Consider the following 20,014-nt stretch of genomic DNA (forward strand, 5'->3'; position numbering starts at 1 on the left):
TACTACATCTCCTGATTAAGCCTCAAGGTTGACTGGTGGACAAAGGACCTCTTTAGTCTGACCTTATTGTATGCTGGTACACCATATCTCCTTCCTGAAGGTAGCAACCTATATTCTCCATACAACACATGCTTAGTATTATAGGCGATATTCCTTGCTAACCTTAGGATGATAACAGTATCATATGTGGATGTATAAAGTTTCTCAAGTTGTTGTCCAACAATCTTTGAACAAATGTTCAGTTGTTGCAGCAGTGACTTTAGGGCTGCAGACAAACATAGGGTAATTACTATAGGCCTGTCTGTGCATGGGCAGGGCATCAGTATTATATCCATATCATTAAACTGTATATTGTCTGTGATTTTGGATATTACTCTTGGCATAAGTGTTACACCAGTGACATTAGGGAATATGTTTTCCTTGAAAACAATGTGTCTGAATTGGAAAATCTTATATATTTTTTAAAAGGTTTAGTAACTAGTAACTAGAAAATTTTTTACTTTTTCAGACTAGTAACTAACTATAAATAATTACTCACCTCAGTCATAATAACACAGAAAATAAATAAATACACACAATATATACACAGCAGAAATACAGAACAATGCATTGTGAGATTGTAGATTTGGGCCAAAGGGAAGTTGATTTGCCTCCATGCATAATTCATGACGACAGTGCATTGTTTTGAATAAACAATTCACTCACATTAAAATTAACAAAAGCAATATCGTGTGACCATTGTTCATTATCTGATCGAGTCACTTTCTTCACTTAAATAAATGGACAAAGACATGTCCACACCAACACAAGCAATGGAAAATAACCATCGCCACTTCCCCATCATTATTCACACAGTTATCCCATTTAGGCCCGATTTAGGTCTTCTAAATCCTGACAGTTTTCTGAAATAGTCTACTTCAGGTTTCTGTATCAGTGGTGTGCAATATTTCATGTCAAGGACCCCCAAAAATTATATGTATTTGGCCACCGACCCCCATCTGAAAATATGTTATTCCAGGAACCCCTCAGAAGCAAAGATTTGAGTTAAAAACGTTCGCTCTGAAAGAATATATATTCAAAGATTTGCGCCACAAGACCTACAAGCTTGTAGATCTGCTATTTTTCAATAGCTAAAGCATAACATATGATGCGAATTAAAACACCAAAAGGGGTTCCCGGCTTCCCGCCCAAAATGGCTTAACTTATATGGTACGATGGCCACGGTCTGCATATTATGGTCCATACACACTAGAGCTCACATTCTAGTTCCGCGCCCCGCTGATAAACAACGCCGTATCCTGTCTTCGTCGTCCTCTGAAAGCCCACATCCGCTCGTCCTCTCATCCTCGCCATCATGTCTCCGTCTGTGCATCCGTCCATCACGGTCTCCATCCCTCCGTCTCTCCGGCGTCTGTCCGTCCTCTTCTAGGACGTCCCTCTCCACCCCCCCGGCGGACGGCGTGATCTGCACCCTGGTTTCCCCCTGGTGGTCGGTGGCGGCGTCAGCGGGGGCGTGGTGGCACGGAGCATCCCCGACAGCAGAGGAGGGGTCGGAGGTCATGGTGGCGTCGTCTGTGGTGTCAAACGCAAAGGATATATTATTATGTCAATAAGGGCCTTTCTCGGCCCCACCTCTCTCCCTGTGTTTTAGGATCCAAGATGGCCGCAGCACCAGGAGAGGGTGGGGCGGAGGTGAGCGGGCGGGGTCGACATATGACCTTACTGGGCTGCAAGACACTTGCCTTGTGTCTGACACCTGACTTGTGTCTGAACACAGCTTTGATGGATGTGTTCTGCCCCCCTTCCCCCCATCAAACAAAATGTTTGGTCAAACCATGGGGTTCCATTGAAAATGCATTGGAGTGGCCATTAAACACAAGACACAAGACAAACGCAAGACAGGTGTCTTGAATTTGTGAACGCAGCCCAGTAAGGCCACGCCTTCCATGGTGCTGCGGCCATCTTGGATCCTAAAACACTCTCTCTATAGTTTATACGCATATAGTTTCATTATATAGATATTCCACTCTAAGGTTCTTAGCTTACGTATAATTATTGAGGACTATTTTTATGTATTTGATGTATTACCATGTTTTGTACAGCAAGCGGTGTCTCGCTAAATGCCTAAATTGTATTATAGTTAACTAAAACGAGTGTTTACAAAACTAACTCAAACATTTAAACTGAAATGATAAACAAAATAGCCTTAGTTTTTGTTTTTGTCAATTTATTTATAAGCTTAATCTGTAACTGAACTTTTTAAAATGCTATCTTTTCTTGGCTTTTTATTACACAATAGCCTACTTTACTTAGCTGTCCCTTTCAGTCCTGCACCTGACTTATTCGTCAGATTGAAAAGGGCCAAAAAACACGAAAACTAATTAAAAAAAACTAAACTAAGACTATAAGCATTGTCACAAAAATGAAAAAAACTAAATATAGCAAACCCACTCTAAAAACGAACTGAATTTCATTTTAAGTCGAAACTAACTAAAACTATAAACTCTATTGAAAAATCCCAAACCATTGTAACCTTGGTCAGAGGGAGTGGGCGTGACGTGGAAGGCCACGAAGCCGATCAGGATGGCCGCCAGTGATACCAGGTAGAGCACGGAGAACTGAGGACACAGGAAGAGAATGCACAGCAGCGTTTTGATATTGATATTTGATATTAACCCATTTAGACCTGTGTGGTGGCAAAAATGCATGTAGCCTACTAGTAGATGATACTTAAAGGTATATTCAGTGATTTCACTCAAAAAACCTTAGGTTTCGTTTTTGGCTGTGGGACCCAGCCTTTCGTCCAATCAGGATAGAGAGTCAAAAACGAAACCTAATGTTTTTTGACCCCCAGGGGTTAACTGGGGACAGGGAGGAACTGCTTATATGGCCAGCACACTCTATAGTAGGGAGGATTATCACAACAAAACAAAAGAATAAGTGATATTTGAATTAAGTGAAATCACTGAATATACCTTTAACACTCTAATTACCACCTGTTCTTCACTGACAAACTCATTTAAAGAGACTGCCGACTCATGTGAACCTATTTGAAACAGGGTGAGTTAACTATAGAATAGAGTCCATTTAAGGAATGACCATCTCTTGTTACTCCTGAAACTCTGTACACGGCTGAAAGTATAAAATATGTGTGGGACATGTGTGTAAGGGGGTGCTGGGGGAAGATCTGGAGGGGGACACTATACTGTAAATCCCTGGAACATGTGACACGTTTAAAACCTAAACACCATGGGTCCTGATTCTTCAAAAACGAAATGCGCCAGAGTGTAACGGTGGCGGAAACAGATATCGTATTTATCCGTCCGATCAAGCTACGTTGAGATGACGTGTTATTCAGAGAGTGGTGTGTACCACAGGTGCGCAGGTGTATCGCAGGTGTATGTCATACTGAATGCAGCGGGTGCAAAGTGATCGGAAAAGCACCCGACAACCGCATCTGCATTGATCCACGCCCAATTTCATACCATAAAAGGCTTCAAGCATGACTCAGCAGACAGCAGTTTGTCTGAGATCACAGCCGCGGTCACTGCTATCGAAGCTTGCAACGGTGCGTGCTCCGCTGAAGCAATATAATTATAATTTATTTAATTAAGTTCGGGACCAAGGCGGGTGCTCTCTCACACCTATGCAGAGGTAAAACATATCCGATATTTAAAATATCGGATATGTCAATTGTCAATGCAAAAGTCGTCTTTTCAGAGAGAGCGAGAGAGGGAGGGGGGCTGCATGGGCCCTCGACACTGTTGCGCGATAAAGAACAGTAGCCCATAGCCCCATACATTCATAAGTAAATATATTATAGGCCTACCTCGTAGGCCTGGGATCCTCTTGTCTGAAGAAATTATAATCCAGTGAGTTTATCCAGTGAGTATTCTGTGTGTGGCATCCATGTGATCAATATCAATATACATTATTATAAATTCTGTCTGTCTGTCCGTCATGTTCACGAGTGGAGGTGAGCTGGTTTAAAACTGATATGACTGGCCGACTTTCAAACACGCTGCATTCATTAGGCTATAAATGTGGTCTTCTATTTTTTATATAGGGCTAATTAGCCCTATTCATTTTCCAATGTGAATCGGATCGACAGCACGCTGCTGTCTGTCCCCCCCCCCCCCCCCCCCCCCCCCACACACACACACACACACACACACCGAAACAACGTTAGATTCGTACAGTGCAAAATGCAGATAAGTGTAGGCCTATGTTCTTATTATAATTGTGAGTTTGTTTTTTAACATGCAGTCCGCGAGAGCCGATCTACAAGCTCACAACGCGTTGCACTGCGAGTAGCCTAGAGAAGGCTGTCCAGTGAGCAGCGCAATCGCGAATGCATGCTATAGAAATATCCTAATAAAAAAAAAAAAAGGTGTCGGGGCTTGCAGGGGCAGTTTCCTTATGGGACTCTATAGGCTAACTTGCCTCTAGAATGCATGCATTATAGGCATACAAGTGCACTCGGCTTTTATATATATATATATATATATATATATATATATCGTTTTTTTATGTGCTGATCGACCAATATGTTGGGGGAACATGCCTACATATTTTATCTGAGATTTGGGGACTATTTATTGATTCAGCATGAAGACTAAAGCCTTCTGAATAAATCTATATACAAGTGTATGCTTCCGCAAAGTTCTCCGCCACCTAAAGAGGTGGCGGAGGATTTAGCGGAGTTACCGACGAACCAAAGTCAGCGTCAAGTTCACGGCCATTTCCATGAATTCCAAATTAATGTGGGAAATCCACGTAAATGCCTTTCCGCCAGCGTCACGGCAATATATCAGCGGAAACACGTTGAAGAATCAGGCCCCATGTGTGTAATAGCCTACTAAAATGCCACATGTTTATTAATGGTCATAAAATACAGTAGAACACGAGTTCACTCAAACACCTCACGAGAACACCTAGTGTTTCTAGACACCTATATGACTGACTTTGATTGTAAAAACTAAACACGTTTATGCGTTTAAAAAGTGTTACTGGCGATTAAACATGTTCTTCTGTTTATAATCTAAACACTGTGACACGTTTAAAAAGTGTTACAAATATTTGTTTATAACTTAAACGCTTGGGTTTAGTGTATCTCTCCGGTCTGATGACATATGCAATAAAAGAATGGAGTTCGAATCCTGATGGTTGAGTCCTGCTTCTTCCTGATGTTGTTTACTTACTAATAGTAATATCAAAAACTCCCACTGCACCTGACAACGGATTCTACAAAATGAAGTCAAGTTTTCTGAAAAAACTATATCAGTGAATCTCAAACTATTTCATGTCAAGGACCCCAACAATTATTATGTAACTGGCCGCCGACCCCTAGCTGAAAATATGTTGTTCCAGGGTGTGTGTGTGTGTGTGTGTGTGTGTGTGTGTGTGTGTGTGTGTGTGTGTGTGTGTGTGCAATCTTCAAAGTAACCTGTAAGTTTGTAACTAAAGTGTTCAAATAATTGTAGTGGAATGAAAGTATTGGAAGTTGGAAAAACTAATGTACTTAATTAATGTACTTTAATGCATTCTGGGCGGGAACCCGTTTCGGTGTTAGCAATTACGTTATGCTTTAGCTATTTAAAAATAGCAGATCTACAAGCTCATAGCGCGCCACCGAGTGGCGCGCTACGAGCTTGTAGATCTGCTATTTTTCAGGATTTAAGAATTTTTTAGAATCTGCATGATCTCAGGTCAAAATGCGTTAAAGAACCACCATTCATCTGTGTGCGTTAGAATCTGATCTCAGGTCAGAATGGGTACCTTGTACTGGAAGAGGAATATGCCACAGAAGAGGCTGAACAGGTCAGCGGTCAGCAGGGACAGGTTGACCGACGTGGCGCTGGTCATCTTCACCACGACAGGCATGCAGCTGTAGAGCGTGTACATACACACCGCAAAGCCCGCGAATAACACGCCTATAGAGAGATTATAAACTATATTATACTATTACTACAGGCATGCAGCTGTATAGAGCATATATGTCAAACTCATGGCCCGGGGGCCAAATCAGGCCCGTGAATGAATTATCTTTATCTTTGGCCCGCGGGATGATATTTAATTAGTATTAGAACTGGCCCTCTGGTATATTGCACGGACCACCATAATACTAATAAGTCCCACAATGCACTGCGAGTGCATTGTCACTATCGAGGGCCCGCAAGCGCAAGCATGCGTCTTCTCTTCACTATTGATCAGCAGTGAAAGCATATCACTTGTGTGTTGTGTGTTGAAACAAAGTCCGGCCCTCGACTTGTACCAATTTATTTATTTTGGCCCACTGTGTATTTGAGTTTGACATCCCTAGAGTGTATTGTATATTAGGAGAAATGTGCGCGACTGTAAAGACGAAACAGAAGTGGGGAGGAGGAGGCTCCACTTCCTCTTTATATTTTACTCATGATAGAACTTCCATTGCTCCAGAGTATATACCGTATATGACGGAAGCATTTGGAAATTGTGAGAGGCAACAGTCTGGCAACACTATAGACTTTGGGGTTAGGGATACTGACCAACTTGCCACCTCCAGAGACTATAGGGTGTTAGAGATACTGACCAACTTGCCAGCTCCAGAGAATATAGGGTGTTAGGGATACTGACCTACTTGCCAGCTCCAGATGATGTTTGCCACTTCGTGACGCTCCAGGATCACCCTGTAGAGAGAGACACGTTACACCAGTGGTTCCTAAAAAAAACCCCCAGGGGTCCTTGAGGGAGTTCCAAGGGGTCCCCCAGCTAAATGATAATAAGGCAAAAAAAGAATCATGATTCTGAATCCATTCCAAGCATTCGTTTTGCACAAAAAACACTCATTGGGAAACAAAAGGCCACATAGCCACTTGCCCAAATGTGCTGACCTGTCCTGCACCCTCGAAACTCTATACAACAGTACACACTACACACTTACATCTGCATGGTGCTGATGAGGGTTCCAAACAGAACTCTCTACAACACTACACACTACACAGTACACAGTACACACTACACACTACACACTACACACTACACACTACACAGTACACACTACACACTACACAGTACACACTACACACTTACATCTGCATGGTGCTGATGAGGGTTCCAAACAGAACTATCTACAACACTACACACTACACAGTACACACTACACACTACACAGTACACACTACACACTACACACTACACACTACACAGTACACACTACACACTACACACTACACACTTACATCTGCATGGTGCTGATGAGGGTTCCAAACAGAACTATCTACAACACTACACACTACACACTACACACTACACACTACACACTTACATCTGCATGGTGCTGATGAGGGTTCCAAACAGAACTCTCTACAACACTACACACTACACAGTACACACTACACACTACACACTACACACTACACACTACACAGTACACACTACACACTACACAGTACACACTACACACTTACATCTGCACGGTGCTGATGAGCGTTCCAAACAGCCCCACCATGCCCAGGAACTCCACGCGGCTCAGGTTCTTGACGGTGTATTCCTGACAGACGTTGGACACGGCGTACAGCGTGGCACTGAGCAGCACCAGACCGTCCCCTAACAGGATGTTAGACGCTATATACACACAAGAACAGATATAGATACAACTTTTATTAAAATGAATATCACAAAGAAAGGAATACTAGACTATACTAGCCTAATACAAAATTAACATAATGGAACAAAAAATCCCCCCCTGCACAAATACACAAATGAATTTATGAATGAATGCATTAATTCATTATTTGATTAATTAATCAATCAATTAATTGATGTATTGATTAATTCATTACCAGTATACAAAATTGATTAATTTTCCATGAGATGTAAAAACTCCAGAATTATTGGTTTGTTTATACCTTTGTAAGTCGCAAGCTGATGGTATAGCCCAATATTGTACATCAGTTTGTATTTGAATTTAATTCAAATTTAAATGTAATTCCGGGAATTGAGGCCCAATGCATTACAATGGTCCTCCTCCGCTCTGTTGTTGTGAGATCGCCACTTTGGCATATTTTTTAACACTACGACAAGCGTTTAAAGTAAACTTTACACCGTTCTAAGGTGGATTGTCATGACAAGCAACTATCAGTCGACGCAGTGGCTCTTCAAAGGTTAGTGTAGACTTGGCAGGCAGATCTTGGAAAACGATTGTTTAATCACCGCAGGGAAACTGTTGAAATGTAGCCTGGGCACCATTTCATTTAGGCCTATAGGGTATATGATCCTGTCGGGAGCGGATGATATCGTTACGTCATGTTGTAGTATTGTTTTGTAGTTGACAACATGCGGCAACTGCCTTTTCCCTCAAACCGATTGCTTTTATTGAGAGGGAAAAGGAAGTTGTTGCCGCCTGTTGTTCCTGCCTGTCGACTACAAAACAATACTACAACATGACGTAACGATATCATCCTGATGACTACAAAACAATACTACAACATGACGTAACGATATCATCCTGATGACTACAAAACAATACTACAACATGACGTAACGATATCATCCTGATGACTACAAAACAATACTACAACATGACGTAACGATATCATCCTGATGACTACAAAACAATACTACAACATGACGTAACGATATCATCCGCTCCCGACAGGATCATATACTGTATAGCCTACCCTAAATGAAAAGGTGCCCAGGCTACATTTCAACAGTTTCCCCGCGGTGATTAAACAATCGTTTTCCAAGATTATAGGATTACAGGATTATACAGACTTTTGAAACAGAGACCAGGCTTTCCTCCGAGGTGGTGGAAAGCCTGGTGAGGCGAGGTTAGTTGAAATGTAGACATTTATAAATAGACAGACAGACAGACAGACAGACAGACAGACAGACAGACAGACAGACAGACAGACAGACAGACAGACAGACAGACAGACAGACAGACAGACAGACAGACAGACAGACAGACAGACAGTGTAGACAGTCTTACTGGATCCCATGTCTCGTCCAGACAGGATGTCGGCCCCCACCATGGCCCCAACGCCCAGCAGACACACGCACACCGCCACCAAGTGCATCAGCGTGTACCGCGTCTTTAAGAACCACCAGGACAACAGCATCAGCATGGGCACCACGAAACAGTCCAGCAGCTAAACATTATGTACAAACGTTACGTTACATTACATTACATTAAGAACCACCAGGACAACAGCATCAGCATGGGCACCACGAAACAGTCCAGCAGCTAAACATTATGTACAAACGTTACGTTACATTACATTACATTAAGAACCACCAGGACAACACCATCAGCATGGGCACCACGAAACAGTCCAGCAGCTAAACATTATGTACAAACGTTACGTTACATTACATTACATTAAGAACCACCAGGACAACAGCATCAGCATGGGCACCACGAAACAGTCCAGCAGCTAAACATTATGTACAAACGTTACGTTACATTACATTACATTTAGGATGGCACAGTGGTTATGTGACAGTTGCTAGGAGGATGTTCTGGGTTTTTTGTGGGGTACTGTAAGAGCTGATTCATCCAGGGACGTCCGTCTTAGTGGGCAGAATTTATGTTGGCTGAAAACAGGTGATATTCTGGCCCAGGTCTGACTAGGGGGGGGGGGTTTGTACATATTGTCTTTATTATTTACCGCTGTAATTCAGTAATATTGTTTATCCTTTGTGCATGTCGTTGATTATTATGCTGTTGTGTTTGTGTAACATCTTGTTCTATATATAGAACGTCCCCCTAGAATCGTCTGAAGGGGATAAGAGACCAGTGAACTTGAACGTGACTGTTTGTGTGGAAGTGGGAGACTTGATAAGAGTTGCAAGGGAGGAGAGCTGTTCAGAGAGAGAGAGAGAGAGAGAGAGAGAGAGAGAGAGAGAGAGAGAGAGAGAGAGAGAGAGAGAGAGAGAGAGAGAGAGAGAGAGAGAGAGAGAGAGAGAGAGAGAGAGAGAGAGAGAGAGAGAGAGAGAGAGAGAGAGAGAGAGAGAGAGAGAGAGAGAGAGAGAGAGAGAGAGAGAGAGAGAGAGAGAGAGAGAGAAAAAACAGAACCAGACGGGGTGCATATACGTTGGTTAGACACACCAACAGTCCTACAGTCACTCATTGGCTTAAGAGGGTACAGATGGAACCCATACGGTACGTCCATTTGGTTAAGGATCTCTGGTCAGAGAGGTGTACTGGTACCTGTACGCTGGTCAGAGAGGTGTACTGGTAGCTGCACGCTGGTCAGAGAGGTGTACTGGTACCTGCACGCTGGTCAGAGAGGTGTACTGGTACCTGCACGCTGGTCAGAGAGGTGTACTGGTACCTGGTCAGAGAGGTGTACTGGTACCTGGTCAGAGAGGTGTACTGGTACCTGGTCAGAGAGGTGTACTGGTACCTGGTCAGAGAGGTGTACTGGTACCTGGTCAGAGAGGTGTACTGGTACCTGGTCAGAGAGGTGTACTGGTACCTGGTCAGAGAGGTGTACTGGTACCTGGTCAGAGAGGTGTACTGGTACCTGAACGCTGGTCAGAGAGGTGTACTGGTACCTGGTCAGAGAGGTGTACTGGTACCTGAACGCTGGTCAGAGAGGTGTACTGGTACCTGGTCAGAGAGGTGTACTGGTACCTGCACGCTGGTCAGAGAGGTGTACTGGTACCTGGTCAGAGAGGTGTACTGGTACCTGCACGCTGGTCAGAGAGGTGTACTGGTACCTGCACGCTGGTCAGAGAGGTGTACTGGTACCTGGTCAGAGAGGTGTACTGGTACCTGAACGCTGGTCAGAGAGGTGTACTGGTACCTGGTCAGAGAGGTGTACTGGTACCTGGTCAGAGAGGTGTACTGGTACCTGGTCAGAGAGGTGTACTGGTACCTGGTCAGAGAGGTGTACTGGTACCTGCACGCTGGTCAGAGAGGTGTACTGGTACCTGGTCAGAGAGGTGTACTGGTACCTGCACGCTGGTCAGAGAGGTGTACTGGTACCTGCACGCTGGTCAGAGAGGTGTACTGGTAGGCCTTGACCACAGTGTAGTTGGCCTGCACGTCCACCAGTCCAAGCAGCAGGTACTTCCAGCCTCTGCGCTTTAGAACCTGTAAGATATGGCCATCCCCTGTGGTTTAAAGGGGCACATACTGAGTATTCACACACATCCATCCCCTGTGGTTTAAAGGGGCACATACTGAGTATTCACACACATCCATCCCCTGTGGTTTAAAGGGGCACATACTGAGTATTCACACACATAGCAACACAACTCACTACACAAAACAATGCCTCACACCTAGAAGATGTCTGTCTGTGTGAAGCGCCCCTATAACTTTGATCGGAGGTGTCGGAAGCAAACTTTTACTGTAGGTTGGCGCAGAGCCATCTAATAGAAGGAGTTGCGATACTGCGAGTTGGAAATACATTGTTTGGAAATACATTGTTTTCAACGAGGGCGGCGCAAATACTGTAAGAGCTGATTGATCCAGCGACGTCCGTCTTAGTGGGCAGAATTTATGTTGGTTGAAAACAGGTGATATTCTGTCCCAGGTCTGACTATAGTCTTGGTTTGACTTGATCTAACTCCAACTGAGACGTTCATAGAAAAAAACAACATTAAGCAGATAAGCGTCCCGAATCATAGCCACGTTGACAACGTTTGTAATAAACCAACCCCTTTGCCTTTGCTGCTATGGCTCCAGTGCTGTGGAACCAACTACCTCTGGAACTCAGGCAGACCACTTCAGTGTCCACTTTTAAAAAACTCTTAAAAACCCACTATTATTTAAAAGGCTTTTAATGAGTTTGAATGAACAGTTCCAGTTTCTGCTTTTTTACCTAGTCTTTTATTATTTTGTATATTTTGTATTTGACTAATTTCCATTGTTGATTTTAATTGCCTGTTTGTGTATTGTATGTGAAGCACTTTGTACACTTGTTTTTGAAAAGTGCTATGCAAATAAAGTTATTATTATATACTGTAGCGCCCTCAGCAAGATGGCCGCCGGTTGAACTACGTCAGAGCCATCTGGCCTTTATCCCATTCTGAACGGGAACCCATTTTGGTGTCAGCATCATGTTATGCTTTAGCTATTGAAAAATAGCAGATCTACAAGCTCATATCGCGCCACCGAGTGGCGCGATACGAGCTTGTAGGTCTGCTATTTTTGAAAAATCGAAGAACAACTGACATTTTTTAGAATCTGATCTCAGGTCAGAATGGGTTAATCAGACCAGTGTGTGTCCAGTGGAAACCTCGTATGAATCTGATCTCAGGTCAGAATGGTTTCTACATACCTGTGGTGAACAGCAGCATGGTGGTGTAGGTGGCACACAGACAGCAGGGCGTAGTTTATACATACCTGTGGTGAACAGCAGCATGGTGGTGTAGGTGGCACACAGACAGCAGGGCGTAGTTTCTACATACCTGTGGTGAACAGCAGCATGGTGGTGTAGGTGGCACACAGACAGCAGGGCGTAGTTTATACATACCTGTGGTGAACAGCAGCATGGTGGTGTAGGTGGCACACAGACAGCAGGGCGTAGTTTCTACATACCTGTGGTGAACAGCAGCATGGTGGTGTAGGTGGCACACAGACAGCAGGGCGTAGTTTCTACATACCTGTGGTGAACAGCAGCATGGTGGTGTAGGTGGCACACAGACAGCAGGGCGTAGTTTCTACATACCTGTGGTGAACAGCAGCATGGTGGTGTAGGTGGCACACAGACAGCAGGGCATAGTTTATACATACCTGTGGTGAACAGCAGCATGGTGGTGTAGGTGGCACACAGACAGCAGGGCGTAGTTTATACATACCTGTGGTGAACAGCAGCATGGTGGTGTAGGTGGCACACAGACAGCAGGGCGTAGTTTACCAGCATGGTGGTGTAGGTGGCACACAGACAGCGGGGCGTAGTTTACCAGCATGGTGGTGTAGGTGGTACACAGACAGCAGGGCGTAGTTTATACATACCAGTGGTGAACAGCAGCATGGTGGTGTAGGTGTAGTTTCTACATACCTGTGGTGAACAGCAGCATGGTGGTGTAGGTGTAGTTTCTACATACCTGTGGTGAACAGCAGCATGGTGGTGTAGGTGGCACACAGACAGCAGGGCGTAGTTTATACATACCTGTGGTGAACAGCAGCATGGTGGTGTAGGTGGCACACAGACAGCAGGGCGTAGTTTCTACATACCTGTGGTGAACAGCAGCATGGTGGTGTAGGTGGCACACAGACAGCAGGGCGTAGTTTCTACATACCTGTGGTGAACAGCAGCATGGTGGTGTAGGTGGCACACAGACAGCAGGGCATAGTTTATACATACCTGTGGTGAACAGCAGCATGGTGGTGTAGGTGGCACACAGACAGCAGGGCGTAGTTTATACATACCTGTGGTGAACAGCAGCATGGTGGTGTAGGTGGCACACAGACAGCAGGGCGTAGTTTACCAGCATGGTGGTGTAGGTGGCACACAGACAGCGGGGCGTAGTTTACCAGCATGGTGGTGTAGGTGGTACACAGACAGCAGGGCGTAGTTTATACATACCAGTGGTGAACAGCAGCATGGTGGTGTAGGTGTAGTTTCTACATACCTGTGGTGAACAGCAGCATGGTGGTGTAGGTGTAGTTTCTACATACCTGTGGTGAACAGCAGCATGGTGGTGTAGGTGGCACACAGACAGCAGGGCGTAGTTTCTACATACCTGTGGTGAACAGCAGCATGGTGGTGTAGGTGGCACACAGACAGCAGGCCGTAGTTTATCCATACCAGTGGTGAACAGCAGCATGGTGGTGTAGGTGGCACACAGACAGCAGGGCATAGTTTACACATACCTGTGGTGAACAGCAGCATGGTGGTGTAGGTGGCACACAGACAGCAGGGCGTAGTTTCTACATACCTGTGGTGAACAGCAGCATGGTGGTGTAGGTGGCACACAGACAGCAGGGCGTAGTTTCTACATACCTGTGGTGAACAGCAGCATGGTGGTGTAGGTGGCACACAGACAGCAGGACGTAGTTTACACATACCTGTGGTGAACAGCAGCATGGTGGTGTAGGTGGCACACAGACAGCAGGGCGTAGTTTATCCATACCTGTGGTGAACAGCAGCATGGTGGTGTAGGTGGCACACAGACAGCAGGATGTAGTTTATACATACCTGTGGTGAACAGCAGCATGGTGGTGTAGGTGGCACACAGACAGCAGGGCGTAGTTTATACATACCTGTGGTGAACAGCAGCATGGTGGTGTAGGTGGCACACAGACAGCAGGGCATAGTTTACACATACCTGTGGTGAACAGCAGCATGGTGGTGTAGGTGGCACACAGCAGGGCGTAGTTGAGCACACTCTGCGCCATGGGCGTGTTGACGTGGAACTCGCTGGCCAGGTACTGAGAGCTGACGGCCGTGCCACAGATCAACGCCGCCAGACCCTGACCCAGCAGCACCGTCCGTACCAGCTGCCTGAAGAAAAGAAACACAACGCACACAGTGTTAGTTTAGTACCATTCTTGAACGGGGAACCCCCTTTTTGGTGTTTTGAGCATTATGTTAAACTTTGCTAATGAAAAATAGCAGATCTACAAGCTCATAGGGATGATATGAGTGCATGGATGACTATTTCGAGGTCGTGTGTGGAAAGAAACGGTTTGATTTTGGCGATGGAGCGGAGGTGGAAAAAAACTGGTTTTAGGCAGTTGCTAGGGTAAAACAGGTGGTTGCTATATGGTGTAATAGGAAGTTTATAGGGTATAAAACAAAGGCAGTTGACAGGGTCTAATCTAATGGGTGGATGCTGAGCTCAAACTGGTGATTGCTATATGGTAAAACATGTGGTTGCGATGGTAAACCACTGGGCAGGGGCCCTGTCCAGAGGCCCCCGGGCAGAGGCCTTTTGGGGCGGCTCTGGACAACCGTGGGTCCGACCGACTCGACACCGGGCACTGCACCCCCTGTGGTGGGGTGGAGCGCCCCCCTGTGGTGGGGTGGAGCGCGAGTATCGAATTTGAAGTTGGCAGGGCGAACGGTACTCGAGTTACGTGGATTACAGACGTACAGAAGTACAGAGACTTGGTGGATTTATAGTTATAGAAGATAGATTGAGATGTCTGTTGAGAGATGTCTTTACCTGTCCCTTTTATCCACATTTATTTTGTTACGGCTGATGCCATATGATGGGCACAAAGGGGGCAAGCCCATATATGGGCATATGCTGATGACATCAACAATCTCCATATATGAGCATAAAAGGGACAAGGACTGACAGATATCAGAGATACAGATGTCTAGAGCCACAGAACCAGAGCCTTAGAGATAGACAGAGTTACGCAAACTGCGTTCACTCCATGGGGCTTCAGTCCAATGGCGGCTCTCCTACATAGACTTCTATTGAGAATGGGGACAACCAACTGGGTCAAGGCCTGGACCGGAAGTAGGCGGAAATGCATTGGACCCAGGTGGCAACAGCCCAGCTTTAATGATCTTAAATCCCTTTATTTTAAATTGTTTTGTAGTAATAGTAAAAACATAAACATTACAGAGACTGTACAATACTGTACATATATTAGTGGCCCAAACCTCTAGTTTGAGACACGTCCACAATCCGTGGCCATTTCAGAGAGAATAATGTTCGCCGATAAGGACGTCCATATATATGGAGTCCAGGCCAATATACTATGACAAAAATATTGATCACATCAGAGTGCTCCAGTTGTACCGCACAATTGGAACGACTTGACCCCCTGCTGCCCACCCTGCTAATAGCTGTAGTCATTTGCCTGAGTTCCCTTTTATGCACATTTATGGAGATGTCTGTATCTGTCTGTCTGTCTGTCTCCCTTTATGCCCATAAATGGAGATGTCTGTGTCCCTTTTATGCCCATATATGGAGTTCTGTGTCAGACACGCCCACATAGTCCAGGCTAGTCTATGACGCCAGTACTATGAGGTCATATTGATGAGACCAGGAAACTCTACACAGGGATTTGCTGTTTCATGGAGTCAATGAGTCAATCCCGCCGCCTATAGTTTTGTACAACCAGGCAGTAGAGAGGGTGGATATATATATACTGTACATTCAATCTCCTTGGAATATATACAGCTCTCCCCTGACCTGGAATGTGATGCGCAAGTTCAGATCATGCTGAAGAAGGCTCAGCCAAGGGTTCATTAACTGAGCACAGCTCCCCCCAGATGCATTAACCCCAGGTATACGTGTATACGTGACCTTCCTCAGACCGGTGCTGCTGGTATAAGTTCAACCTGTCTGGGCCGGCCTCCCCAAAACACTTGATCCAGGAACTGGTATAATAATGTCTGCAGAGAAGGTGCTGCCACATCATTGGGATACCAAATAATCCCTCCCCCTTGGAGGCGAGGAGAGAGGAGGCCACTCTAAGAGAATTCAATGGACTACTGAGAGAAGGGACCACCAGACCACTGATCCAGTTCAATGGACTACTGAGAGAAGGGACCACCAGACCACTGATCCAGGGCCTGTCACTACACTCTAAGGAAGGACACTTTCACACAGCCTGTGAGTCCTACGCAAAGGCACCAGAGGACGTTCCTCCCAAGAGCATAATTACTAGTGAACCAGACTTATAGTTATTGTCACACTTTATTATTATTTTTCTGGAGTAACCTACCTAACTTCCGCTGTGACTGGCCGAGCTTTGCATATCGTTTGTAGTAGCTAATTGGCCAAACTATTCAAACTATTCAAGTGTGAAATTTTCAAATTACTTTTCAAGAGAGTCAAGTGGGAGGGGCCTATGTAAGCGACTGCGGCAACCACACTTTGCAATCTTTCAAAATTGCGACTTTTCTAGTTCATACTGTTTACCCAATGATGTTATCTAATAAACTTGAAGGTAGCCATGGTTACTCAATATGTCTGAGTGCTATGACAGTCATAATTACCACTGTTGATAGTCAGAATACCCCAAGACTAATTCTGACATCATGGACTCCATATTTGGGCATGGCTGACCTGGAACTCCATATTTGGTCACGGCTGACTCACCGTGACATCACGTGAGATCATATTTAAGCTTGAGCATTTTCACTCATACGTTCATAACGCAGATCGCGCTCCACGAACAGGCTGCCAGATATCTTCCGGTTCCAGCAGACCGTCTTCTGTTCCATTACAGTCCATGATGTACAGCGGCAGCTTTGGTGACGAACCACCAGCCCTGGAAGGAGCGAGGTCGGCATCGTCCCAGACAGAGTTCTGTTCTGATGAACCACCAGCCCCGGAAGGAGCGAGGTCGGCATCGTCCCAGACAGAAGGAGCGAGGTCGGCATCGTCCCAGACAGAAGGAGCGAGGTCGGCATCGTCCCAGACAGAAGGAGCGAGGTCGGCATCGTCCCAGACAGAAGGAGCGAGGTCGGCATCGTCCCAGACAGAAGGAGCGAGGTCGGCATCATCCCAGACAGAAGGAGCGAGGTCGGCATCATCCCAGACAGAAGGAGCGAGGTCGGCATCGTCCCAGACCGAGTCGGCCTTCTGTTCGGGGTGCCCGTACGCAACCGCCTTCACCTTCCTCTGTGAGCACATGATGAGTTGCCACAACGACCTCTACCGACAAATGATGAGGAATGGTCCGAGCCCTTCCTCGCTGAGCCTCAACGACGACGACGCCTACTGCTCCAATGGACCACGCCCCTCGCCGAGGCTCAACGGCGCCTACTGCTCCAATGGACCGAGCCCTTCCTCACTGAGCCTCAACGACAACTACTGCTCCCCAATGCCGAGGAGCGGACAGCTCCCGTCAGCAACCGGTCAGAAGACCATCGCCAGCTCTGAAACTGACTCAGCAGAAGAGGTGCAGACACATCATCCGGCGCACACATCTAAGACCGACCAGCAGCATGGAAAGACAGACCGACCACAATCTCCGAATGATCGTCAACAGTTCTCCGAGGGCGAACCAGAAGTAGTACCGTCGTTACATCACCCGGCTAGATTTGCGAGCGGCCAGAAGCAAGGAGACACAGACCAACAGACATCTCACCATGACCATCAACAGCTTACCGGGACTACTTTAACAGAACCAGAAGACGTACGGACACATCAACTGGCTTTCACGGAAAAGAAGACCCACGCGTGTAAACAGTGTGACAAGAGTTTCACGACATCGTGGATACTGAAGAAACATGAGCATCTCCACCACAACACTGGTGAAAGACCTCCACCTCCCCAGACCGTGGTCTACTCCTGTCCCTGTCCTGAGTGCCCATATGCCTATACATCTCAGGTCTACCTCCTGAGACACGTGAAGGCTAGCCACAGCGACCTCTACCGCCAGATGCTGAAGGAGGGACAGATCCCCTCACTGAGCCACCGCGACAACTACTGCCAAACGCCGGAGAAGCGACCAGTCGCCTCGGTGGCCTGTGAGCAAATTGCCGGATCCGTAACCAGCCCGGAAGGAGACGCAGTCAAACCAAAATCACACAGTCCTCATCAGCGGTTTAAGGAGACTTTAAGGAGACCATTAGTAGTGACGCCGCATGAGTCGTCGTTCTTCAGAAATTGCGACAAGGCTTTCAAGGATTTATGGAAACAGAGGGTACAAAGGCCTTTGAACTGCACCGCGTGTGGCAGGAGCTTCGCCGACGCACGTCAGCTGAAGAGACACCAGCAGCACGTGCACGCCGGAGAAACACATTTCCGATGTACACAGTGCGACAAACGTTTCAGCTTGTCATGTAACCTTAAGAGACATATCGCTATTGTTCACAACCAAACCACCGGAGCAAAACCTTTCAGTTGTAAACAGTGTGGCAAGAGTTTCAGCCGGTCATATCTCCTGGAGGACCACCAGCGCGTCCACACGGGAGAAAAACCTTTCCGATGTACACAGTGCGACAAAAGATTCGGTCTGTCTTGCAACCTCAACAGACATATTGCCATAGTGCACAAGCAAAGCATCGGAGAAAAACCTTTCAGTTGTAAACAGTGTGACAAGAGTTTCAAACACTTGGGTTACCTGGAGATGCACCAGCGCGTCCACACCGGAGAAAAACCTTTCAGCTGTAATGAGTGTGACAAGAGTTTCAAATACTTACGTTACCTGGAGATACACCAGCGCGTGCACACCGGAGAGAAACCTTTCCGATGTACACTGTGTGACAGACATTTCAGTCTGTCCAGTAACCTCAACAGACATATCGCCACAGTTCACAACCAAGCTCCCCGGGACCGTGGGGCGTTATCCCATTAAGACCTGAGGCCGATTCTACAAATGTCTTCTGGAAGAACTTATTTTGCTTCATTAGTTGTTCTCAAACTATCTCATGCCAAGGACCCCCCAAATGATACGTGTTTGGCCACGCTCCCATCTTAACTCATAACCCGGCAGGTTGACCTTAACAGAGGCCTACTAGGCCTCTATTCTGCAGGAAGAAACTCCTGTAGGAATGTCAGGATGTGGACCACCGAGGCCTGGAAGAGGACCACCCGACCAGGTCTAGGTCAGAATGTGGACCACCGAGGCCTGGAAGAGGACCACCCGACCAGGTCTAGGTCAGAATGTGGACCACCGAGGCCTGGAAGAGGACCACCCGACCAGGTCTAGGTCAGAATGTGGACCACAGAGGCCTGGAAGAGGACCACCCGACCAGGTCTAGCCGAGCACCAACGTTTCATGTTTCCGTTGTCCAGTCGACAGGGCCCTGACGCCCAGAATCGTCGTGACGACATCCATCCGGGGGCAGGTTCTTGGCCTTCACGTTCGACCCCTCACAGGCCACACCCAGAGGTCTGTCCGGGTCCTGTGGATGCGGGTGGAAGACCTCGTGCCCCAACCTGCGTGAGCAGGTCCCTCCGTAGGGGGAGCCGCCAATGCTGGTCGTATAAAGGAGGGGACATATTTCCTGCCTCTAGGACCCCCAGGCTGGAGCCACTAAGAGCACCCTTCAACCTCACCCTGACCAGAACGGGAGGAATCAAGTCCAATGGAGGGAACACATAATAATGATAATAATATCTCAAACTTATATAGCGCTTTTCTGAGTACCCAAAGACG

The 20,014-nt window shown here is 46.4% G+C and overlaps 1 protein-coding gene across 1 annotated transcript; it reads right to left on the reverse strand.

The window, feature by feature from the left end:
- Nucleotides 1–1,255: 1,255 nt before the first annotated feature.
- On the reverse strand, nt 1,256–17,012 carry slc35f2l (info solute carrier family 35 member F2, like; the record flags this gene model as incomplete). Its single annotated transcript, XM_083773292.1, has 9 exons — nt 1,256–1,572; nt 2,534–2,618; nt 5,779–5,933; nt 6,616–6,668; nt 7,449–7,605; nt 8,975–9,134; nt 10,976–11,103; nt 14,269–14,444; nt 17,005–17,012. 9 exons carry the CDS (start codon nt 17,010–17,012, stop codon nt 1,256–1,258), a joined length of 1,239 nt encoding a protein of 412 aa, XP_083629418.1.
- Between the last annotated feature and the right edge of the window lie 3,002 nt (nt 17,013–20,014).

The sequence above is a fragment of the Protomyctophum parallelum genome (genome assembly GCF_964188405.1).
Source record: "Protomyctophum parallelum genome assembly, chromosome: 9".
NCBI classification, from domain to species: domain Eukaryota; kingdom Metazoa; phylum Chordata; class Actinopteri; order Myctophiformes; family Myctophidae; genus Protomyctophum; species Protomyctophum parallelum.